The sequence below is a fragment of the Ascidia mentula genome, chromosome 1 (genome assembly GCF_947561715.1).
Source record: "Ascidia mentula chromosome 1, kaAscMent1.1, whole genome shotgun sequence".
NCBI classification, from domain to species: Eukaryota; Metazoa; Chordata; class Ascidiacea; order Phlebobranchia; family Ascidiidae; genus Ascidia; species Ascidia mentula.
The window spans coordinates 21863951-21890106 of record NC_138566.1 but is presented as its reverse complement, the minus strand read 5'-3'; the positions used below and the strand labels follow the sequence as shown (position 1 = coordinate 21890106).

The following is a 26156-nucleotide window of genomic DNA, read 5'->3' as shown; positions in this document are numbered from 1 at the left end:
TACCGCAAGGTATTTCTCACAGAGTTCGTCCTGTTTTTTTGGGTTTGTATTGTTTTCGATTCCGCCCATTCGAAACCTCTTTAGGCTGCCGTCTCGCAAAACAACGAACTTCAAGATTACACGTAAGCCGCCTTTTTCTTGGGTTTCTTTTTCAATATATACGGGATAATCTCCCGGTTTAATCATTTCTGCCTTGACAGCACTTGCGAAGGTTGCAGAAGTTACTCGGCCTTGAAAGGTGGAAGATGTTATTTGCGATATCGTTCCTGTGTGTTCTGGCTGGAGCCCTCGTGAGTCCAGCGATTGGCCAGTTTGGTGAGTACACGGTTGTTTTTGAATTTCTTTTTTGATACATTGTGCGTGAAATATCAACTACTGCATGCAGTCGCCAGAATGCAAACGTAGTTGTTTAAACAAAGATGATTTACTTGTATTCGCACCAATTTATTAATTTAAATAGACTGCAAGTTACGAAGACGTAATGTTATCACTTGATGTCCTGTTTTATATACAGTTATGTCTTGTTCATTCTATTCTCTGAACATCCGAAAATCCAACACAAAACTTTTAGAAATGGATTTATTTTTATGCATTTAACATTTTTCGATTTCGGTAATCCAAGAATCCCGCTGAACCGATATCATTTGACGAAATCAAGTAGTCCAACTGTGTGCGCTATTTAATTTACTTAGAAGTAAAAGGCATAACATTGCATTTTGTAAGCCCATTTCAACAAGGTATTGTTCTGAGCGACAAGACTGTGACGTTACCCAAGTTACGAAATTTTTCGATTACAGGAAAAATAAAAACAATCAATTGCTTTTGGTCTGCGCCGACACACGTCATCATCATAGCGGTTGCAGCGATGGCGTTGTAGCTCGGGGCGTATCGGTTCAACGTGACTCATATTTTAATCGTGATAAACAGTTACCAACACTTCGTTTCCAAAATGCTTCGAGCGAGATCTGCATCATCCATTTTCACGCCTTTATTCATGCTATCACAATTGTTGAGGTGTTGTGGCGCTTTTTACCAATAATAACCCGTTCTCTGGCAGAAACTACGTGCAACGCTGCAGGTGAACGCTGTGTTGTTCCTTTCCAACTGAACGGCAAAACGCAGCGAGAATGCATCGTTCACGGCACTCAATTCGCTGCCGGCGTGGCCTGGTGTCCAATGGAGGAACTTGCCGGCGGACAATTCCGCGTGTCGCCCTGCGTCAATTGCACAGGTGCACTGCAATACAAATTTTAATATGTTGCCTAATTGTGCCAGCGCATGTCGTTAAACTTCCTTAAGTTATTCATTATGAAACCGAATTGTAGCTGAAACGAGTTGCACGTGATGTATATTGGGTTATTTAAAGTTAAAATAAAGCAGTCGCGCGCACTCTGCCAAATGTTACAAGAAGTAAATGTAGATTACTTCATAAGATAAGCAAAGTGGTGCAAAAGTCAGTTGAAGAAACGTATAATGCAAATGTAGGATGTATGTTATGTTAACTCCGGGGAAACACAAAACCTAACTATGACTCACAAATGACGCCAACACTGTGCAACTAGTAATTACTGGGTTGTATTAAAATTAGTAAAACATTCAAATGCTCACAATAAAAAGTTTAAGTTAATCCGATGGTGCATACTGAGACAGCAAAAAAGTTCGATGCTACAAGTCAAAACTGTCCGGCTTTTTAGACCAAGCGGTCAACATATACTCATTTCAGATAACAAAGAATCTTAAGGCTTTGGTCTGCGGAAAATGTTAGTCTTGCGAAGCCGACCGATTCTAATTTTTATCTCGTGCGAGAGTTGGCTTATCAGAATATTATCGTAAGAGTATCGTGACGAGGCGAATTAACAGTAATGTGCATTAATTGAATGAATGTTGGTCAAACAATTAAAAGCGATAAGATACGTTACAATTCACTACATATAAAAACGCTACTTGTGCTTGTAGGTAAACAAACACGAATACTTTGTCCAAATTGGAAACATAATTGTACCCCAAATCCACAAAACAAACTCAAACAATGCTGGGATACAAAATGCCAGAATGTGAAATCCAGCTGCACTACTGTGAAAAAAACTTTATGTCAATTTTGCATATATTTCGCCGGAGAAAATATGTAAGAAAAGTCACGCAAAAAAATCACCCCCTAAAAATTTTGTTGGAGAAGCTTATGGTGATTGCCATGGAAACTTGTAAGCACCTAAAGATTGGAAAGCTATGACGTGTGTATTCACTCATCTATGTCAAGCCGTCACACCAGCAAAGCGAGACTTTTTGCAAAAACGTTTTCGAAGAAAATGCAGTCTGACAACTTCAATGCAGAAGTGGCCTGGGGCTGTGCTGTGCACTGGCTCATGCATGTAAGCTGTCTCTTTCCAGGAATGAAAGAACGAAAGTCAACAATCAATAGAAACCGCTCCAGGATATGTTTAATTAAAAGCCAGAAAAACGGTCTGTCTAGGTGACATAAACTGCTTGAGCTACCGAAAGTGGTTTAAATGTAAACACCAAAAAAATCCCTAAATGTCAGGAAATTTTAATACTAATCATCGTATATAAATACTTGTTAGTAGTTGCCCCCCCTCCCCCCCCCAAAAAAAAAACAGACTTCATCACCGAAACATGATCAAAACGGGGCATCACCTAGACGTTCTAAAATTAAAATTTTTTTTATTTGCGCAATCTACCCAGCTGCAAATTCACTCCCAATCCACATCATTTCATGCACTTTACCCCTTACCCTGCATTTTGTCCAACAATCCAGGTAATGCGTTATGCTACACCAAGGGAAACGCCTTTACGAAACCGTTTCGCATCAACTGCCCGTCTACGTGTAGCAACGTGGCCGCACTTCTGTGGGGAAATGATGTTTACTCAGAAGATTCCTACGTGTGCGCCGCCGCAATCCACAACGGAGCGTTGGCAGGTAAGTTGCCATGACACAACTTGAACAAAAACCGAAAGAGCAGGCCCCAGTTAAGGGAGGTACAGCAGGTGCCTGCCCGTTTCTCTTAAATAGCAAACGGTGGCCTGTGGCGACTACAGCGTATTTAGCGAACCGTGACATGCGTCGATTGCCGTTTTCTACAAGCGTATCGTTTTGTGCTGCACGTTGAAGTGCCCTGTCAGTCTTATTGGTTGGTGATTTAATAAACATCGCCACACTAGTGACCCCAACGTGCCCATGAATTAAGAGATTACTATTCAAAAGTTGGGTTCCATCTACAATTACATACGACCTCCTCCCACTTACACATTTTTTCTCTCTCGACGGCCCTGCGTTAGAATAAGGTCATTCAGTGACTTAACAATATTTGTTATGTAAGGATTGAATAAATTTAAACATTTGTTAATCATGTTAGTTTGACTTCACATAACTTTTACCGAACATCATTGAAGGCTGTGTCTTGTTTTGCTGGATGGAAAAAGCATACATTTGCTTGTATTTTCTTGAGGCTGTTTCGACTTCTTGATGCTGCTGCAAAGTTAAAGATTTCCTAAATTTTACTCATTTTTATGACGTTTATAGCTGGTCGAGCCGGAACAATATCAGTTAGTGCAGCGCCTGCCCCACCCACTTACGTTTCGTCAACGCGATCTGGTCTGACGTCGAAGCAGAAGCCTGGAAATTTGCCAGGATTTCGTGTGCGAAGTAAGATTCCAATCTTTTTGTCATTTTTTTAACCCATTAAAGTCATCTAGAAAAATGGCGAAGGTCGTGAAGTAGCCGTGAGAAATAGCGTAGTTTTAATTCCCAACTTGTTTTTTGAATGTCGTTTTGCACATGTTTGCTTCTCGCCTCATGAGCCAATGTTGGGCTATCGCGTGTTTTTGTGCAGGCATCCCAAGGGACACAAACATTCCAGTACTTGGTGTTGTCAACACCGTTCAAGGTGGAGTTATTAACCCAGGGTAATTAAAGTCATTCTTTTGCGTATGTTTCTGCTTATCACTTGCTTTGGTCACTGAAAAGACATTTTGTGTTGACCATGCAATCACTATGAGCTTGTACGATCCTTCTCAACGAATATACAATTTGCAATCAGTTTTTTAAATGTTTCTTGCCCAACCGCAGGTTTGTGGGCTGGACATAACTTGCTTGGGATAAAATGTAAGAAAACAAAAAGATTGGTTACACGGTATAGACAAATTGGGCTACGCATTCGCATTACGACTCATTAAAGTTGGGTAATATTAATAAAGTAGTGAAGTTTTTTGCCAAATTTTATAAGACGATTTTTCACAAGATTTTGTAATTGTGTATTTTCTTCATATCAGGGTTTTTACAAACTTCTTCATCAACGGTTTGAAGGACGCCGTTTCCCTTGACATTGACTATCGTCGGCAATATATTTATTTTACTGACAGAAATCGTCGAAAAATCATCAGGTAAAGTATATTAAAACGATGTTTCCGGTGATGACTTCTGCTTGGCCAGTGGCAGGCATTTTTGGTAATCATATTCGTAGTTACATTACATTGAGTAAAGCAGACTGAATGGCTTCCAAAGTTTACCCTGTATAGACTTTTACAAGATTGTTCATTTGTTCAGAGAAATTCCCCTTGTTTAAAACTATTTTCCTTTTTCAAAGTTGTTTGAAATTCCCGAAATTCCCGAATTTCGCAAATACCTTTTACCAACAGTTATTAAATTCTCCCACGTTTTTAGCTATAAGTTCACTTATACGTTATACGTCTACACATTAGGCCTATAACAGTTCAACTTCTTGCAGGGTGGAGTACGATCTGCCAAACTACCAACCTAGGCAGTTTGACTTCGTCTTAGATGACTTCAGCGTAAGTCTTTTTTTATGTTAAATTTATCAAATGTAGTGAAAAAAGGCTGCATTCAGTTTTTTAACCTACTCTTTTGCCTCGTTAACTGCACTAAATTAACCCGATCTTATGCACAAAAAATCATAACAGTAAAATTAGCCAGGCAAGCAAAAAAATTTGTTCGATATAATATGTGACTGTTAAGAAATTGCTGGCTAGACTTTATGCAGACGTTTTAATAACAGAGGTATTCATCATCGGTGGACATATTAACATATCAAGTAATAAGTATTTTGCCCACAACATTGCCTACAGTTTGTACAGTAGTACCGTGGTTTGCGATTCATGTATAGATTAGTTTTGACACTACAATGGAAACAAAGAAATATGTTGTAAAGCTTTTACTCTAAATTGTTTGATAATAATTAATTGTTCCTATATCCAACTTATCTTTATCAAGGTTTGCAAAAACATCGATTTTGGTTTTCCAGCTTCTGACACCAGAAGGGGTCGCAGTAGACTGGATTCACCAAAACTTATACTGGACAGATTCTGCCTTCCACGCTGTAAAAGTTTCCAACGCAGATGGCAATTACACCAAAGCCATCATTCAACGAGTTAAAGGCTATTCCCCACGTGGTATTGCGGTCGATCCTGCCCAGGGGTAAGCTTATAGTGGGGATGAACGGAAACGAACCACACTTTTATAGCTCCGATGAAAAAGGTCTTGAATTTCTGTCCTGCGCCCATTAGCCAACCTACAAACCTAACACGTTGTTAACAATCTACTTCTATGCGTGGTCGGCCTAACAACTGTTTATGGTCAGGCAAATGTACATCGGCGACGGTGGGACAGCCCCAAAAATTGAGAAGTGTTCAATGGACGGGACTCAGTGTACATCCATCATCACATCACGTGTGAAGGTCGTCACCGGTATAGCTATAGGTGTGTAATATATTTTCGAATTACATCGCATGTTGCTAACAATGCACCTATAGAAGAGGTATATGAAATTAAACATACATGCCAAAGAATCAAAAAATATACTTTCCAAAAGTAAATAAATTCGAAAGTATAAATATACCTAACAATAGAGCCAACGACTGCATAGTCACCACAATCTGGCAGTGTTGCTTGGTTATTTAGTTGGCAGGATATTTTGAGTAAGTCACCAAAGCTGCAATGATGAGACCCATTGGGTCAAGTATAGGAAGTAAGTTATATAAAATTCAACCAATACAATTTCAGAACTATATTTTGAAGCTTTGTACGTTTTGTACGCACTTTAATGGTGATAAAAAAAAGGCATAGAAAAAAATTGTGGCAAAAGCTGTAACCGACGTGTTTATTCCATATTGGGCAACCTAATACAGCTTGACGGCATAATCAAACCCGTTTTAATCACTAACCAGATTACGCGGGTGGGCGTATCTACTGGGCTGACGCGATACTCAAGGAAGTGAGCTCGGCGCAAACCGATGGAACGAATCGAAGGAATCTGGTCGTCGGCAACGATTTGACGAAGTTTCCCGTGGGAATTACTGTGGCCGGAAGTAGAGGTGGGCCAACCCGTAGTTTATTTTCTTGCGATTGCTACATGAGGGAAAATCCAAATGCTCAGTTACATTGTGTAAGGCAAAGGAGGGTTTTATTTGCATGCATTTCTCAAAGCTTACATACTATTTTACAATATAAAGACGATATAGACATTGAGACAACACGCATATCTTTCCAACTAACGGTGCTTATGTTACTTGTGATCAGAAAAATTACCTAACAAGTACGTACTAAAGTAAGAGAATTAGGCTTTCAAGCCCCAAACATCCCAAACCCCTTACATTGTTAACCCTTGCAGTTATTCATATGCATAACGACATGTCCAGAGGTGTAACAGGTCTGGTATCTATGCTAATTTTATCACCCATTCTTTGGTCGATTTGCGCTGTAATATTTTGGCTCATTGAAAAGCAAAAAAATAGTATAGTTGACTTATTGGTTTTGTCCGTGAAACTTGTTTTTTAGCTCATCTTTGCAAATTTGTTTTTTTAATGCAGTTTTCTGGACTAGTTACGATACAATGTCCATACTCAGTGCCGACAAGGTGACGGGCAGAAACATGCACATTATAGCTGGCGACCTGAAAGCCTCCAACGACGTGAAAGCGATCCACCCTGACCAACAACCGAACGGTAACCAGATGTACAGTGCAAAAAATAACAGTTTGAACTGGACCGAGTTATTATAGGCACCAATGCCGAACAGATGTGTTAACAGCATGCTTAGTATGAGCATAGGTTTGGTATAGCACGATACTTTCCATAGATTTTTGGAGAGTACACGATCCTCTGTTATTTTTACTGTTTGTTGTTAACACATCGGTATATACTTTGCACCCCATGGCAGGATACTGCAAAACGCTTTTATTTGGCGATCTCAAATGTGAAAAACCTGATGACATCTCCAATAAAATCAGATTGACGAAAATAAGGAAATACATTTAAAGAAATATATTTTTCAATGCAATTTGGATTGGGACCAAACTTCAAACTATAATTTCGATCTCTACAAACTCCAGAAGAGAAGATAATTCCTTCATATTTTCACGCAGCCGCTAACCGGTGTACCAACAGTCCCTGCGCCCAGCTGTGCTTGGCAAGACCCGGTGGTTACCAATGTGAGTGCGGCGACGGTTACAGACCCACGGATTCGTTCCGCAGGACGTGTGAAAAGGAGACTCCAACATTCGCCCCCGGAACAAAACTCGACATGGTGATCGCCGATTTGTCCATTCTGCGACATTTGAGTTACGACTGGAGCAAAAGGTGAATCCGATACCTTGCAGAAAATCTTATGGAAGCAATAGAACTGATAATGATAAGCGAGCTTCAAAAGGCCTTGCCAGTGCATCCAGGTGACAGAAAAAAAAAATGTTTCACTTCGTACCAAACGGTTCGCCTACGACTGCAAAGACACCCACACTGTTAAAACAATGACAGTGTTTTGTGTTATTGTGGTCGTTTGAATATTGTCTTTCGAATTGCTGAACTTGAACATTACTGGTATCTTGCGCAAGAGAAGTAATTGACCTTTGCGACGTCATTGACGGCAGCAATTCACCGTTTCCGAAATGCGTCTAGACTGTACCAGACAGCTTCTTTCAAGTTCGTGATTTGGTTTGGTCTAAGTTAGTACACGTACAATGTAGATTGGTGCCGATTTAGCAATATTCGCAACGCTCCACAATTTTTTGGCCTTAAAGCGAAAAGTTTTCTCCGACCATGGTATAGATTTTAATTCACCAAATTTTCTAGACGTGGAGCAACGAAGAACCTTGCAAGTGGATACAGAAATATGGTAGCTCTTGCGTACGACCCGGTGGCTCGACACCTGTATTGGTCTGACGTGATCCTCGACAATATTTACAGGTTTGCGGTGCTCTGTGATGTAGCACTTGGTCATATTCACTCACGAAAACAATCCAATAGCGTAACAATTCCGTGGCAATTTTTGTGCCGCTGAAACAAAAATATTTTTTAATCTAAAAATTGCCTACAAAAAATGTCGGTGTTGTTCCTATTTGTCATTACTTAGATTGCTCATTCAAACATACCTTTTCATGTTTTTGATAAACACTTCTGCCGTACCCAAAGCTAACAGTTTCTTGAAAAATGATCAATATATAACGTACCACATTCTCAGACGTTTCGTGCTATTCATCGCAGGGGATTGCTGAATGAGGACAATACCCTGACGTCGATCGAGACGGTGTTGTTTGGTTCCAATCACTCGGCCTATCTGAGACACCCTGACGGCTTGGCTGTTGACTGGGTCACCGGGAACCTCTATTGGACAGATTTCGCTCTGCATGCTGTGTTTGTCACCAGACTTTCAGAAATTAGGGACGAGACGCAGGTGTCAACAGTGTTCGCGAGGAACGATACGTACCTGCCTAGAGCCATCGTCGCGCATCCGGCTAAAGGGTGAGATATTGGGTTGGTACGGGTCAGGGTGGTTAGTGAGCATCTTAGGCCGAAATACTGTTTCCGCAAATATGAAATTGAGCTTACAGCATTAACTACGGAAGGTAAGACCTATATGTGTCTGTCAAAGCAGAATTTGCTACCTACCAATGAGTTGCTTGCAAAAAAAATAGGAAAAACTATTTTTTAAAACCAAAAAACGCTGGTATGTGTCATGGAATATACTTGTAGTTATAAGAACAGCAAAAGTGGACGACTGCAGCCAAAGAAAAATTTGTTAGTATTTAAAAAAAAACTATATATGTAAAAAGAATGGATTAAGATTGCTTTACGTAATTTTAATTACCGCAATCATGTTATTTCAATTAGAAATTGGCGAAATTATTGCTTCCGTGCTCTTCATGCAACCAAAAAACCCACAGCTTAACCTGACTTTGAGTCCCGCTAGGAGTAACTCAAATGTTTTTTACAAATCCAGGCGTTTGTTCTCGTATTTTACGTTCCATTAACCCGCGTTTCCTTTGAAACAGATGGCTCTTCATCTCGGATTGGGGAAGTGACCCAAAAATTGAAAGATGCGCCATGGACGGGAATTCGTGCATACGGATTGTCGACACAAACATTCGGTGGCCGAATGGAATGGTCTTAGGTACAGTATATTTTTTTTGTGAGCTGCAGACAGGGCCACTGTTTCGACCTAATAGGTCTCATCAAGGCAGTAATATTGACTGTTGCTTATACATAGTTACAATACATTTATTACACGATGTGCTTTGGGCAATTACTTGTTAACACACAACTTCAAAGTTAGCATTTCATTTGTTGATATCACGTGCGGTCGAAATGCGTTGGCAACTTTTTAACATAACAAATTTCAGATTTTCCTTTACAACGCCTGTACTGGGTGGACGCATACACCAAGGCTCTCAGATACACCAACTTTGACGGATCAGAAACGGGGGTAGTGCGACAACATCCCCAAATATTCCCGCATCCCTATTCTGTCGCAGTGTATTACGACAAAGGTACACGTGTTTGGCTATTCCTGACCACAAATATCATTACCTGCGATTATTGTTTTGAACACAGTTTATTACACCGACTGGCGGCACAGGGCTCTTATCAGCATGAACAAAGCAGACGGCCAGTCGGCACAGTACGTTCTTAAAGGCATGATAAGACCCATGGCCTTCCTCGTAATAGACCGCAAGTACGCCTATCCACCATGTAAGTAAAAGCTTGGTGTATTTTGGTTTCCTTTGCAATAAAACCGTAAAAATGTATATACAACGGAATATCCATACTTCTGATGACGTGTCGCTGATGGTTTCCAGTGAGAGACATTATGTGGAGAACAACTAACTTGCCATAGTCTTCTCTATTGACTTAAAAAACAAGAAATTTCCCCCACAAAAGCTTACTATCCCATGTGGTTACAAACCCTATGTGATCAAATAAATGGTCCTCGCACCGGCTCATATCCCCCCCTCAATGTCCTTGGAAATATAAAAATACGTTTATTTTAACAGCTAAAGATATCTGTTTGTTGAGCGGCTGCAGCCACACGTGCGTCCCGGTGCCAGACGGTTCCGGAGGAGTCAGAGCGCAGTGTGTGTGTCCCGACATCTTCAGATCGCGATCAGCTGCCCTGCGAGAATGCCGAGAAGACACACACCGAGGAAAGAACGGTTTAGGTATAATGTAAATGTTGGATAGAATTAAACTTTTAAATTCATGACAATAATTCTATGTTTCAGTGACCGGTTGTGCGTCGGGATTACAACCAAGCCCAGATAGAACTTTGTGCATTGACCAAAACGAATGCCTGCTCAACAATGGTGGCTGTCAACAGGTGACGCAAATATCAATAAAAGCATCATATTACATAACTGTTCTAACTTGATTCCTGCACGTTGGACGGGTGTAACAATAATATACGTGGATGTGGAAACACCCATGAAAAATGTGCTTTTTTGTAAATCTGTAATTTTGTGCAGAAGAAAAAAGTTCGACACAACGGTCATGCTCAGTTGTGTCACACAGCTCGGTTAGTTGATGTTTAATTCAGAAACCTTTTTTTCGCCTATCGAGGCCTTATCAGCTTCTGCGTTCCTAACTGAACTATCTGCATGATCGTTGTATTAAGCTTACATAGAAGTACATATCGTGATGCGGTGCGCGAATGACAGTCTGTTGGGATACCTTGGTCCAAATTGATCTGACATTCTCCAACATATCTTTTTGGAGATCATGACTGTGTTTTTTTGAAATTATTGTCCATGAAAGATGCAGCATTACAGTATAAGTTCATCACCGAAGTTTTTTCTCTGTCTTGTCTCAGGAGTGCGTGAACACTGAGGGGAGTTTCCGGTGCGAATGCAACGATGGTTTTAATCTTAACACAGACGGGACGACTTGTACCGTTGCCGGTAATCTTGATTTAATACATTGAGCTTAAAGCTGGTACACTTGAATTCTTGCTGTGATATTAGTTTATTTATAACATGTACACGCGTACACATTCGAAAACCACCGTATTGTGTTGGTTTCTATTCTGCTTCTATCACTTATGGCATATATATGGTATTTATACTATTTGTGTTGATTTCAGCAACAATTTGTACGAATAACCCATGTCGCAATGGAGGGGTTTGTCATTTGAGCAGGGATCGCGACGAAGGCTATGCATGCGAATGTTTACAGGGATTCAGGTAAAATATTTGAGAATATTTGGCCACGACCAAACCCACATCGTACGTTTTGAAATCATATGCATTTGGACTACGTGTGCTTTTGGCGAAAAAATATTATGTAGCGCCATCTCTCTACATTACAGGAGAATAGTTGAGGTTCACAGCTGGTTTACAATTACAATGTACATAAGTTACTTTTTCGATTTAACACTTTTTTGCGAAGGTCAGCTATGACTGTTTTCAGAAACAAATGTGGCACTGCAGTTAACAAGAAACGTGACATAACATTCATTTGCAAAAAATACAACACAAAAAGGCATACTTCTCTATTGCATAGTCCTTGTTCTCTTATATATTATATACCCTAAGTGACATAAAATTATTTGCAATGAATTCACTCCCCAACAAACGTCATTCCATCGCATGCGTCCGTTTTTATTTCTTCATAACTACGACAAGTGACCGCTTGAAACTGATCAGTAAACGTTTTTTTTGTTTCCGTGACAGAGGTTCTGACTGCTCGTTACCTTTCGGGGCGATCCGTACCAGCACGGAAGGACGAATTCCATCGCGGACCTCGTTCACTCTCACCTGCGTCGTACCTCTGACGATCAACACAGTGATCATATGGCACCGCAACCGAGAAGCACTTGAAGCGGTGTGAATTAAAATTCGGTTTAAATTTGTTACAATAATTATACCGGGCTTTAATTGTCGCTGTAGGACGTATGTCAAAGTGACGTGTCACGTGCTGGCAAGGGTTTTTTAGCAAAAACTACGTTTGTAATTTTATTAGAAATAACCCGGCCAAAGTAGCGGATGAGTGGTTGGTGATACATTTGTTTATTTCGTTGAGAGAAGCAACAATACTTTACATAATATGAAGCATGGGCGAACTGTGCGTCTTGCACTAAGGCTTTCATACGTCTGTATACCCGATTTTTATTAAATAACCTCATGCGAGCAACAACGCATAAGCAAAATCACTTTCCTTACCTGGCACCAAAACTATGACAATCTTGGGCTATATAACAAGTTGTGGTTTCGGAGCCAAATGTGGCTCTTTCCTTCTATGTGATGGCTCCTTTGAGAGGGCAAGCACAAAACAACTATAATGTAAACAAGTAACATTTTAAAGTAATGGTGCACTTGGCTCTTCCAGTAGGTTTCGAGGCTAAGTTGCAGGTTAGTGCAAAAAGAATATAATTTTGGCTCTTTTCGTTCTAAAAGCTGCCGGCCTCTGGGCTATTGGCTATTTGGAAAAAAATTAAGTAAGAAAGAAATGACAACGTTATTCCTGGTTCTCAGGGTCGCACATCCGGAGTTCGGATCACCAACCGCGGTCGCACTCTTCAAATCATCCGCGCCACGTATAAAGAGGCGGGGGAATACAAATGCCAGTTCTCCTACCTGGGAACCGAAAGAACAGCGAAAAGATTCGTTTCCGTCCGGGCACGAACCAGCGACAGTAAGGCTCCCTATATAGCAGGGTTGCACAAGTCAAACATTTGTGTTTTTTTTTGACTGGGGTTGATTTTTTGGGTGAATACATGCTGTCAAAGGAATTGATTTAAGGTTGTAGGATATGAAACAACATACGGTTAAGAACGACACAAGCAATGTTGCGCAACTCAAACGGTTATCTGTGCCATATTTGCAAAACATTTGTATTTTTTTTGGGCGGGGGGTGATTTTAGGGGTGAATACCTTATGACAAAGGAGTTTGATTTAAGGTAGGTAAACAACAAACAGTAGGGACTAAAACAACATACAGTAAAGGATGACACGAAAATATTTTCTGAGATGTTGTTAAAATCAGCCCGCGTGCCAATCGGGAAGCAATGGAGCGCCAAATGTGACAAGCGTGTCTCGTATTGTGCAGCCCTGCCCTATACTTTGTTTGCTTCGGTTTAATTGAAAGACAGTGACCAGAACACATATTCAATACAGTAATCATCAATGTTGCGTAACTAGAACGATGTTGTGGTGGCGTTTATGAAACCATGCAGCTCCGACTGCTGCATATTTAGGAGCTCCTTAGCCTGTCAAGTGATAGTTAAAATATCGCCGGATAAAAGTTTGTAAACATATTGAAGCATTCTTACTTGTACGATAGTTTGTGGACGAGCTCTTGCAATGGATCACACCGAACGTGTTAAAGCACCGAAAATCATCGGCGGGCGAGTGGTTCCTGCTCTAGGGGCGCCCTTTATGGTATTTTTATACAAGGTGGGTTATTTTCTTTTTACTTTGTTATTTGGCGAGCAATTGGAAACATCGGTCAAGCGCCCGAACTGTATACCAAGAAGAAAGCCTGATCGGGTTCGAATCCCGGTTAGGTAAAAAAAAATATTTTTCAGTAAACTACATGCGGATATAGTTCACATTTACTGAGAGTAGAACCTCGCCAACCAATATGTTTTCTTTGGCATTTATACTCGCAAATATATAATCTGAGGAAAGTATAGATGGGCTTTTCATGATATGATAAATCCTTCGCACGTGGCACGTACGGAAATCGAAGGCAAAATCAATACACCGGTTATCAGCAATACAAACCTGATCGTACACAACTTGTTTTTGTGTACTTCATTACATTGTAACTGCAGACCACGGACGATGCTTTTGTGCCACAAGGACTTTTCTGTGGTGGAAGCATTCTCGAACCTCAGCGGATTGTGACGGCGGCTCACTGCGTGGAAAGTAAGATTTCTATGGTAGCTCCGATTCGCTCCGTTCTGTCGTGTTTGCCGGGTTTTGACTGGTTGGGATATTTTTATGCATATGTTCTTTTGCCGCTGTTCAACTTAACTAATGTTAAGGTCTGGCTAACGTAAAGTTTAAGTACTTGTAAGCTTCGCACAATGTGTTTGCAAATTTATGTGTTTTAATTCTTCCGATATATAACTAGTGATTCGCAAATGAGAATAACCGGAAAATGTATCTACACATCCCGTCTAAAATGTGGCTTCAAAAAAATATGATCCCCGTTTATTTTACTGTGCGCAGACGTGCAAGAAAGTGAAATACGGGTTTACGCTGGCAAGCTGGACGCCGACATCAACTTCATTGAACCTTACCAACAGTGGGCAGGGGTCAGCTGGATATCTACGTACGAAAGCTTCAACACCACCAGTTTTCACGGTGACATCGCTGTGCTGACCTTGGACCGACCTTTAAATTTTACCAAAGGCGTTAAGGTGATCATACATTTTTGCAGTATAGTTTCCTCTCGGTTACTTGTTGTTTTGAATTAAAGGTGGGATACATCGTGCAGTTGAAACTAACGTACGCCTACGAAGCTTATATAATACCACAACTGAAGAAGCGCTTAATAGCAAATTTCTTTGACAAATATTAAGGGCGCCATATCAAATAACAATAGAAACAAATTCGTCTTGGAGATTTAGAAGGGACCGTTTGGCCTCGGTGGCTACACCAATGCACCAAAAAGACCGTTTTTCATACTTACAAACAAGCAAAACTATATTATGTGACTGTTCTTCGTTCAGCCCTTGTGCGTACCTCCATCCTCGAACAATGACAAGGATTTAAAACCTCGACCCGCACCGGGAAACGTCTACAAGTATGGAATGGTGTTTGGATGGGGAGTTACACAAACCCAGACTCAACGGCAACTTTTGAGAGAGGTTAGCGGCGAGTTAGTTACATTGCAGGCTTTTTTGTTGACTATATTTGCTTTTGCAGTGAGAAAATACATCTTGTATCAAACTTTGCAACAACCTATTTTTGTTGTTTGTAAACCTAGACTATAGGGTCCAGGGGATGGAAAATGTGACAAAAATGTTTCAAAATTTATGATTAAATTCCTTTTTTTGTGCGGTGCAAAATATAGCAACCCATTGTCAATTATGTTGACTATTATGGTTGTGATTAGCGTCAAATAAAGCTTTACATTTGTCAGTAGTTTGGCATGCTTTTCTTTAGGTGTTGGTACAAGTAGTCCATCCAATAAACTTTGTTTTCAATTCGGAACCATATATACATTAAGCATTCCTTTTTTTAATATCAATAAACTGGCGATTGTGATTAAGGAGTAAAAAAACTAGATCAATTTAAAAACCAAAGGCCCCTGGCACACCGTATCGATATAATTATATATTTTGAATAAGTTGGAGACACTGATGATGCCGTTTTTATAGGCTAAATGCATTTTTCTCAATAAACACCAAGCACCATCTGAGCTGTCCACATCAGATCGCTTTGTGGAATTTAACATATAATCATTAAATGGCGCTTTTTTCAGGTCAAGCTCCCAATTCGAAAACAGTCCTTCTGCAGCACAGCTAACCCCGATATGACCAGATTGATGTTTTGTGCCGGGGGATTGTTACGTCAGGACTCGTGCCAAGGAGATTCCGGTGGCCCATTCGCCTTGTGGAGGTAATTCGTTTTCGGTCTTAATTCAATTGTTGCTCTTTTTCGTTTCAGGGTATAGTACAAAATTTTATTTTCTTCCGAGGCAATAGTACAACATGCAATGTGCTTTGCGATATACATTCATGTGGATTATGTGTTTTGCAATAATAACAAAGTTTCAATAATAACGGCAAAAACTGCAGGTTTTGGTTAAACTTAACAGGAAACTTGAGCTTGATCTCTCTCAAAAAATGTTAATGCTTGATTCGATTAAGAGAAAAATGTAAGAAAACAGAGATCAGTCTGTTGTTGTTGTTGTTAGGTCGATTGCTTTTGCCACCACAAGTAGAATTTCCGTTCATATTTGGCTTTGCTGCCGTAAAACCAATGTCAATAGTCGGACTTCAAAACTTGAGGGAGTTTAGCTGTTGTGTTGACATCTAGTTTCTCAGTAATTTCCCGCCTGTACACGGAGTGGGTCAAAATCAATACCTTTGCGTTGACTTTAATTTGGTGAAACGTGGTCTTTGCGTTGGTTTGGATCCCAAACACGATTTCACACATACCACAGAAGGTGGACAAGATAGCCGTCCTTTACGCCACAGTGCTGGCGTATCTCGTGAAGCGATATTTAATCAAACTCATTTCGGTTTATTGTACAGTGACCGTACCCAGAAGTGGTGGCTGGCCGGGATCGTTTCCTGGGGAGACGGCTGTGGCGACCCCAACAAGCCAGGCGTGTACACAAGGGTGGGGTCCACACTTCGAGAGTGGTTGTACAACAACGCCGACATCTTCTAATCTGTTTCGTCGACAGATCGTTTTGGTTGTTGCTTGGTGACGCATGTAAACTGATGTTGACAATTATTTTTGTCCATTTATCTGTTTTATTGTATAAAATTGCAGTGCTGTGCAACTTTGTCGTCTTTTTTTCTCAGAAAAGTATTAATTTCAGTTGAAGCCATGTGGCGCAGCCAGCTATATAGATAAATTTTGGGTGCAGACGTGGAAAGCGTCTTTGACTACAACATCGCCCCGCGAAACAGTCTACAGGCGTGCAAAACGGCAAAATATTTAAAATAGTTGTGGCAGCCAGGTTGTACTTTGAAAAACCCAAACTTACAAATCTTTTCGGATATGGTTTGGAGGGCATGGGCCCTTTCGGTCCATACTTGTTACGTGATTGATTTTCTATTTAGAGATACAAGAGTTTGAAGTACGCTTATAGACGATAACATTTACTCATCCCTTTAAATAAAATCTTTGGTCCACAATAACGATAAATGCCAGGTAACCTAAAATTTAGTACATTCGAGAAAATTGCATTGCATTGCTTAAAGGGGGCGTGTTAGTTACAAACACATATCCAAAGTCTGATACCGGCATATCAAAACAGCATAACAAATATTTTCAACAAACGACCATTGACCCGCAATGAAAATCAGAACCGGCGTATGACCCGTATCTCAAAAAGTGATAAACCTGTTTCTGACTCTTAAAATGACGCGTTTTGATGCTGACTGAGCAAACGTAACCTTCAAAACATCGTCCTGAATAACATGCAATGTTTACAAAAATCTCCTGCACCGCTGCTCAATCAGCTGTGATTGTTCCTCGCAAACAAACCCGCGGTTTCCGACCGCTTTTGTCACGTATACACCCGTCGCCTATACTCATATACACCTACAAGTTTGTCCTGTGGTCTCATTGGTCGGTAAACTCTGCCCCAGGCAACCAAGAAGCCAAATTAAATGTGCGTTTCGGAAGGCACAGCTTTTGTGATAAGGTGTCGCTTCGGCATGTCGGAGAGGGCGTACGAAGCGTGGTTTCTTGCACTGCAGATAGCCTTGGCAACTGTGGTTTGCAGTTTGTGTACAGTGCTGGTCGCGCCCTTGGTGAATGAGAAATTCTACCCAAAGTTCCGGGAATTTACCGTGGCAAACCAAGTTGGGTGCAATGCGAGGTGAGTTGTTGTTTAACGTGTAGAGAGGTTTTTAGAAATGCTGATGATATTGATAAGCTTTACTGGAGTCCGAGGTCAATACAAATTTGCCGATGAAGAGCGCATATGGACAGGGCCGGCGCGTCACCCAAGGCGCAAAACATAACTTTTATCAACATCTTTACTTGAGTTAAAATCATTTTATCTTTGCATTAGTATTCTTGGACTTAAAACAAACATTAGGGATTTAGTTAAAATTAAAAAAATACGGCGAATACCTCAAATTTCATTCCTAAATAAGATCAAGTTACGTAATCGAAACAGTTAAAGCTTGCCAATTGAGTGCAAAATAGCCCTGCGCCGACCCTGCAAAGGCTATGGGTTATCTTTATGCTCAAGGTGCTGAACTAACAAACCATTACGTTTATGCATGATAATTTTAGCCACAACTTTTTTTTTGTCCAGAGAATATGGAGAAAAATGTAGTTTCTTGTAATCAACCATACATTTAACCTAAAAATACTGCTGGATGGTGGGTGTCAGCACTATAAAGGGTGACTTCTTATTTAGTCACGCCACAACTTCTACTTGTTTATTGAAAGCGATTGTACTTTTCAGAGTTACTACATTTCTATATTCCGTGTTTGCCTGCGCCGCCAGCTTGTTCGCTCTAGCAAGCGGTATCACCACCGTTGAAGATTTTGTAAGGTGAGAGAGTCGTAGATAGCCTGCATTGATTGTGATAACCTGTAGCTGCTGGTGATAATGGTTTTAATGCAATTAATGACACGAAGAAAGATGTGGGTATAGCGGTATATAGTTTTTTTCTTACAATCGTCCTATATCAGTTTGATACTCATTGAGTATCTCCAACAGTGTAATTCGACATATTATTTAATGTGTTTTCGTTTTTATTAGTTTCACCGCAAACGGCAAATTGCTTCAAATATCCTTTTCAAATTACCTCGTCATGTTTGTTTGTTTCATGTAAACTGGATTTAAATTTAATGCTTAATTTGTAAAAATTGTTTCAAAAAGGCAACATCCAAACGGCTCGGTTCGCCACCGACCGCATTACTTCAATTTCTCTGTGGCCCAGTAAGCCAGTCAAAATTTCACCTTTGCGCATTCGGGGTGAGCGACCTTTACATTCCAAACAAATACAGGGGTAGATTAGCTCTTTAAAATGTACCTTAGTGACCCGGCATAACAAGATCGTGACCCAGTGTGTTTCTCGAGGTACAAAGGTCCGCTTTCTCGAACCGGTTTGTAACCTTTGTCCGGAATATTTGAATTAGAGTCAAACTGTCTCAACCATTTAAACCACGTCACTTTTGTTTGTTGCAGCGCCTCGCCGACTACGGTTGTGGTTCTCTGTGCTTGCAGCGTTTGTGGATATTGCGTATCCGGTAAGAGCCCTGTGGCGCCTTGTGGTTTTGCGTTAGTCATAAATCCTGTTTACAACGTTTGGTGACAGGTACAGCAGCCCTACGCATGCATACTTTCAAGTGAATAACATTAAAAAAACTTACGATGACGTCACTGTAGGCGAAATATATGCACATTTTTAAAATATGGTATTTTAACGTTTTTCAAAATATAAAACTAAAACACCTTCAGCACACTATAACCTTCATCGACTGCCAGCAGTTGTTTTTTACAGTCAGAGTAAGAAGCGTTTTGTTGTTCACAGACACGTATTTTTTTATCCGTCACTGGGAAAACCACTCGGATGGCATGCTTATACATCACGTGACTGTGGTCCTTGCGGTCGGTTTTGCGAACTTTGTAAGTATGTGCAAGTCGTCATTCGCAGTGTTAAAAATAAACCGGAACTGTAAAATAAAGAATTTAACGACTGGTGTGTCCCAAGTACTTCCAAGAAACTTAAATGTAGAAAATTTACTAAATGTGGAAAATTTATTCACTTACTTGAGAAATTTGACCCATGGTATACGAAAACACATAGATTTTTCGTGTAAATTCAAACGTTCCGGTATTTGTTTTATGTTACCACTGGTCATTCGCGTTATAGTATACATATAACGTTTACGTTATTAACCCTGGCAGATACGTGTATATACCAACTGTCTTAAAACAGCCTACTTTCTTTAGTATTACAACTCGTGGTTTTTCACGCCCTTTCGGCTTCTTACGGAACTCTCGTCGCCGTTTCTCATGGTGCAGTAAGTTCAAATAAAATGGCTTTATATTTTTAATGCAATCGCGCGTACGCACAATTAGCGGTTTATTTTTTTGTAAAAATATACTTTAAAGTAGATACAAAAACAGAATAAAAGTGGCATAAACCCTTTGACATAAAACATACAACTTTGTCTCGTTACAGAATTTCAATGAAAGCTTTTAACATGAGTAAAACACGCATGTACCAAGTCAATGGAGCGGTAACAACAATTTGTTATTTTATTGTCCGCATTCTGATAATTCCAATTGGTTACTGGATTTTATATTCTACCTCAAAGACCCCAAGCTACACAAGGTAAAACTAAAACGTCAGCGTGTTTCGTGTTATTTAGTAATCGATTATGTAGCATCAGTCGGTGTCCGTGGATCCTGGCAAGTTTATTTAAGTTGATTAGGCACCCCTAAAACACCAGAAGATTGAGTAAACAGAAATAGTTTTTCACTTATGTTATCTTTTTTGTGGCTTTGTTATCATGCGCCTGAACCATATTGTTGTCCAAAAACCTCAACGAACATATTCAGCAAGTTGGGCCGAAAACAAAATGGCTCTCGGTATCTATCACAAATTTTAGTACCCCTCCGGGTTCCGCGAAACCCAACTTTGGAAACTCCGGTCTAACCAGACAATTATGTCGTTTTAGTTTGTCATTGGGTGCAAAGATGTCCTTAATCATCCCACTTCTCGTTACTGACTTTCTGAATCTTTGGTGGTTTTCGAAGATAATGACAATTATCCGAAAAATGTTCTCCAGGGCTACGGAGTCCAAAGGCGGCGAGTATGGGACGGTTTGCAATGGAAGCGAACGAATTATGCTGGTTGAATCCAAGGGAGCTTGTGTGTAGGCGCAGCAAATAAAGCTTTTTAAGTTTGTTTTTATTTTGTGCACTCGTCATTCGATTGTATCGAGAAAAATACCATTCCACCGGGTCCCACGTTTTCGCCAAACTTGATCCACATATAAGTCTATAACATAGAAATCTGTGCGAATTTCATAGGTTAGGCCGGGTCCATACTCACGCTTTGCGCCGGCGGATTCTTTGTTTGTTTCACTATAAGCCGGTGTGCAGGCGTACGCTCGGGACAATGAAACAAACAAAGAATCTGCCGGCGCAAAGCGTAAGTGTGGACCCGGCCTTGGGTGTAAACGGGACAACCACCTATTATTTTTGTTTATACATTTGAATTAAAATACTTCACAAAATTATAGCGTAAATAGTCGCACATATTACATAGGCATATATGTGGATCAAGTTTGGCGAAAACTTTGTGACACGGTGTAGTAGTATCTTCCTTGTAACGAACGTCGGTTATGACGATCGACGTACACCTCGAAAAGTGAAACTAACCTGCTGTTGGCTCAATAAATACCACTTTTCATACCTGAGTAGAACAAGAGCAAACAACCCTGTGTGTCTTATACCACTCCGCCTTGGTACTTAAACTCCACTGAAACTTTTTCGATCCTATACTGTCCGTAACTCCTTGGATATCCATGAAAGTGCCTTAGAACGAAAAACGAATTCCACTTAAAACATCTACTGCAGTTATATTTCCCCCTAAAAGCATTTTTTAACACAACAACATATCAATGGTCCATGCGAGTATAAAGTGGACAAGAGCGTTTGCTCTGCAGTTTATGCATAAACCTATTTACTATAAAAAAGTTGCAACAGCAAAGCAGACGTGCATTATATAGTTACATAAAACTGCAGTATGAACGAAACAGTGTTTTTAGGCAACTCTAATTTATGTGAACTTATAGTTTTTTTTATCCCAAAATAAATTTTTGTGTCAAACGTTTTCTCAGTTTCTGCAAATTTCATTTCATTCATTACAATTTGTAATATGTTTACCTACATGCAAAGTTGTTCGCAGATTACAACTGGCTCAGGGGATGTCGTCGTTTATCAAATGACATAACAATAAAGTACATGTCAAATCTTGCGTGGCGCCAACTGCACAATAGAAAGCTGATCAAAGAAAAGGAAAATATTAGGTTGTCCATACAACCAATAATTAGTTGGACAGAAGCGCGCAGTGACGTAATTTTCCGCCTTGCATGCCTTCCAGCTAATAGTTCTAAACGACTACGAAGTCGACAACCAGGCGGTAAGCACCTTACCATATGGACAATGGGTTGTTGCGGGTGTTTTAAGCGAAGTTGCGTTTAAAGGAAGCAGCTATTGTCAAAAGCTTACTTCGCCATAGGCAAGTAATCGCTGTTTAATCCAGCTCTGAGTTAAAATATGCGGCATCCTGTTTGTCAGCCTTGTCGGCCATCGAGCGTGAAAAAAAGGCAACTACGTATAGTGGCGCTGGCACGTCAGCTTATTCTTGCCAGCACATCGTATTAGTTTATAACAGCCAGCCATGCAGTGAAGTAACAGAGTTTGGTTGCCTGGATTGTATTGTTGTTTGTGTTTACCTGTCAGTGAAATGGTAGAAACGCGTTCAGTGGTCTTGCCTTCAGGCACAGAGCTGATAATTTGTTTTGCAAGTTTCGTGTTCTTTCGGTACATTGTGCTATGGCTCAGTCGCGCTTTCTTCAACCACTTCGAATGCTACAGGAACGCAAGCATTGCGATTCGCGATGGCTGGGATGAAAGGTAAGCAAGCGTTCATGGTCAGTCAATGGTTAAACGTTTTCGAAACAGGAACTGCTGAATATGTGACATTAGCGCATTTTGCTTGTAAACAACGTAGTGCAGAGTGAACCGAGCAGAAACAATAAAATAACAACTGTACGATGTATGAGGTTTCGTCAATGTTACGTCATAAAGCGAACCCTTTCCAGTAACTCCACCATCAAAGTGTTTCAGAACGAAGTGTCGAAAACCGGGAAGTGGTAAGGGGTGCTTGAACCCGTTTTCAAATCAAGCTTCGCACTTACTGCGCATAATGGAAAGATTAGCTAATCAGCAAGCAAATATTGATTTGCTGCAAAACATGTTGACCCCAAGCAGTTGTTTTTAATTGAGAACAAATAAGTGGCTGTAAAAGGAGATGCAACTTTCACAAAGTTTTGGGCTGCTGTAAAATTAACAAAACTGGTGATCCATTTGACTGATAGCACGCTGGACACATTTCCTGTGTTGGGCGCTTGTCGCTGTTTACGCAATCGAGGTGTTTGGAACTGTGCTCAGTGGCGAAGCGATAAGCATGACTGCAAGTCCAGTCATCCGTGACGACTCGCATAGCATTGTGACCAACCTGTTCATTTGTTGTTTCGTATCTTTTGTAATCTTTGGCAAGAAAGCTTTAAAAGTTCCAAGTTTGAACCATTATTTGAAATGATAATCAACAACAAGCCAAATTTGTAGTGCATTCATTTGTACGTTTAAATCAGTGCGTAAAAGCGCAAAACAACGGGCCGTATTCGACATATTTTATACATTCAACCGCATTTTTAGGGTTGGTGCCAATCTCCACGCATTGATAGCAACCTTTCTTGCGATACTAGTAATAGCGCTGGACCAAGAATCGTGGCAAGATCCGCTTTGGTAAGTTTCGTGCAATCAAGCGTGTCGATCGTATAACCATACAATTGAGAATATTTTACTTTATTTTGTGCCGGCAGGGGGCAGCTGAGAGGCTCGAAGTCAGTTCTACTTTTCACTGTTGGCTATTTAAGTGCCGGTACGTATGTAGTTTTGGTAAACACTAACAGCCAAATAACGTATGAACAGTAAATATTCACAGGTAGGTCAAGTAACTATTTATTTGTTTGTGAAAAAACAACTCAAACTTTTGTCGTTTGTTCGCCATTGCTTTTATCTCTTCACTGTTTTGGGTCATGGTAGTTTGCACTATCCAAGGGCTTCGATGCTGACCGAATGAACATACTTTTCATAGACGTAACGCCAAAATCAAATGCATCTATTATGCATCAATGCGTTTACTTTTGTCTCAACGTCATTCCAAATGAAATTGCTCAACTTCATATAAGTTGTTATTATAACTGACTGATGTGTTTCGTCTTAGGCACGCTTTTAATGATTGAAAATGCAAAAAACACACTTGAGCCAACCGGGTCGATTCTCGCACACCACTTGGTCACGGCGGCTGTGATGATCTTGTGCACGGTAGGACCATCGTTTTGCTCCAATTTAACTCATGTGCGAACGTGTCGGATGCTGTCCAGGTGGCCATAGCCAGGAAATACCTTGATTTCCATCGAAACTTTAAATATAACAAGTACCTATTTTACTATAAGGAACGTCCTGTTCACGGATATTGAAAGAAACATAATACCAGGTCACACTAAAATGTTTTGGTTTTAGACACACGAAGCCTTTTTGCCTCTCACTACTTTCCGACTAACAGCTGAGCTATCGTCGGTATTTGTCAACACAAGGTCAGTTTCCTGTTTTCCCATATACTTATCACCGAAAACACTTTATTTTCCAAATTATGCAAAGATTGGACTGAATCATTTGGCCCAATGATTCCCAACCTTTTTGTGGTTGCGTACCACTTTGAGGTAAAACAATTTCGTCGTGTACCACCTAACTGAGTGTTACAAAGTAGCATTGAGTATGAACTATCGAAAATTTGGAAATTAGTTACGATTTTTTAAATTCGAACTATACCCGCAAACTACGGAGAGGTGGTCCTGGAATGCGGTCGCGTACAACTAGTGGTAAAACGTACCAACGGTTGGGAAACACTGACCTACGCTATAAGAGAAAATTTGCCCTATCACCAAGCGCCCACCAATCGGTCATTTATTTCCTAGCGCGCCCCAATCGCCCATTTCGTCTCCAGCGCCCCCCGTACGATTGCAAACGCCCCCAAGGGGAAACCACTGGTTTACATTTCCAACTTCCAGAATTTTGCAGTATTTCTCACCAACCCTCATAATAGAATAAGTCATTTGGTTGGGCACCTCTATCAAAAACCATATAAGCTTGTCATAATGAAATCGTAAATAACCTCCAAATTGTCATATTTACAGGTGGCTTTTAGAAGTTTATGACATGAAAAACACTCGGACATACGTCGTAAACGGAATGTTGATGACGTTTACATTCTTCCTGGTGCGGATTTTGCCCATGCCTTACATTTACATTGCTTTCTATCAACACAGTGGAAGATATATAAAGTAAGCTTGTTATGATTGAAGGCATTGTTCTACCTGCTGTAGGTATATCAACATGAATTTGTTTGGTAGGCTACTGGCAAGCTTGTGCCAAATCTTTGTGAACACATGTAATGCAAAAAATAACATTGCCAAGTAATTGTATGTATAAAATATTTCGCGGTGATTCAAGTTAAATATTTCTATGCCGTTATTTGGTAAACCTGAGCCATAATTCTTAATATCCAGCCACACTTAAACGTAGTGAATGTGTGAGTGCAAACAAGGTTAGCAAACGATATTGCTCTTATCGCCCTTATTACACGCTCTACACTGCACTTTGTGCACCCATGAACAACGTGCTTTTTGTTTGCAGCATGGGTTACGTGGCCCTTTTTCCTTTGGCTGGAGTGATCTTGGACGTATTAAACACTTTTTGGTTTTTCAAAATTATGCGAGGCCTGTTGAAGTACGTTGGAAAACTTTCAAGAAAAGAAGGAAAACAAAGTTGATCCCGGTACACCGGGAAGAAAATTTCAGCTTTCAATTTACGGCAACCAAATAGTTTCTCGCGTGTGGCGCTTTTTGCGTATGTATCGTCTACGTTTTACTGTCTCGAGACCTTTCTGTGTGCTTGCATTCCCTAATTAAGTTCGTTCTTATCTATACGGTAAAAGAGTTTTGCTTACATGACCAGTTATGAAAAAACTCTTACCTGCGGCAATAGCTTCCAGATGATTTTCAACTGTTTGTTTTCAGTCATTTAACTTGCCTTTATTGGTTTTATATACTTATGATGATATCTTTCAATGTGCAATGCTTGTTTTATTTATTGGCCCGAATTCCCCAAATCGGCTTAATGTTGCTTTTGCTTTGATTGTGTGATAAACATAGTACTTCGACAGAAAATACAGATATTTCTTTATTCATGATTGTTACTATATGATGGACAGTTATTACATGTTGGGGTTGTCACACCCTTCTCCATACCATGAGACAACAAATATTCTGAATACAAACGAAAAGGAGTATAGAAAATCACTGCTGAAAACACAAATAAATTTAAGTGTATTTTGAGCATAAACTACGCAG

The 26156-nt window shown here is 40.2% G+C and overlaps 3 protein-coding genes across 3 annotated transcripts; all 3 read left to right on the top strand.

Moving 5' to 3' along the window:
• Nucleotides 1-198: 198 nt before the first annotated feature.
• LOC145906268 (uncharacterized) lies at nucleotides 199-16755 on the top strand. The gene is made up of 29 exons (XM_082993693.1): nucleotides 199-315; nucleotides 1058-1231; nucleotides 2774-2935; nucleotides 3539-3661; nucleotides 3849-3921; nucleotides 4288-4398; nucleotides 4743-4806; nucleotides 5277-5449; nucleotides 5613-5731; nucleotides 6199-6345; nucleotides 6841-6975; nucleotides 7395-7608; nucleotides 8098-8211; nucleotides 8509-8766; nucleotides 9297-9415; nucleotides 9645-9791; nucleotides 9856-9993; nucleotides 10296-10460; nucleotides 10524-10618; nucleotides 11108-11195; nucleotides 11378-11477; nucleotides 11967-12117; nucleotides 12768-12927; nucleotides 13576-13688; nucleotides 14069-14162; nucleotides 14469-14659; nucleotides 14972-15109; nucleotides 15727-15863; nucleotides 16502-16755. Exons 1-29 carry the CDS (start codon nucleotides 246-248, stop codon nucleotides 16638-16640), a joined length of 3912 nt encoding a protein of 1303 aa, XP_082849819.1. The 5' UTR covers nucleotides 199-245; the 3' UTR covers nucleotides 16641-16755.
• Nucleotides 16756-17638: 883 nt separating this feature from the next.
• On the top strand, nucleotides 17639-20912 carry LOC145889570 (TLC domain-containing protein 4-A-like). The gene is made up of 7 exons (XM_082980552.1): nucleotides 17639-17802; nucleotides 18400-18489; nucleotides 19129-19190; nucleotides 19475-19569; nucleotides 19897-19967; nucleotides 20129-20281; nucleotides 20628-20912. Exons 1-7 carry the CDS (start codon nucleotides 17639-17641, stop codon nucleotides 20827-20829), a joined length of 837 nt encoding a protein of 278 aa, XP_082836678.1. The 3' UTR covers nucleotides 20830-20912.
• A 1440-nt stretch (nucleotides 20913-22352) lies between these two features.
• LOC145909053 (TLC domain-containing protein 4-like) lies at nucleotides 22353-25989 on the top strand. Its single transcript, XM_082996377.1, has 7 exons — nucleotides 22353-22593; nucleotides 23398-23487; nucleotides 23565-23623; nucleotides 23969-24069; nucleotides 24268-24341; nucleotides 24942-25088; nucleotides 25441-25989. The coding sequence occupies exons 1-7, from the start codon at nucleotides 22424-22426 to the stop codon at nucleotides 25574-25576; spliced, it is 777 nt and encodes a 258-aa protein (XP_082852503.1). The 5' UTR covers nucleotides 22353-22423; the 3' UTR covers nucleotides 25577-25989.
• The last annotated feature ends 167 nt before the right edge of the window (nucleotides 25990-26156 follow it).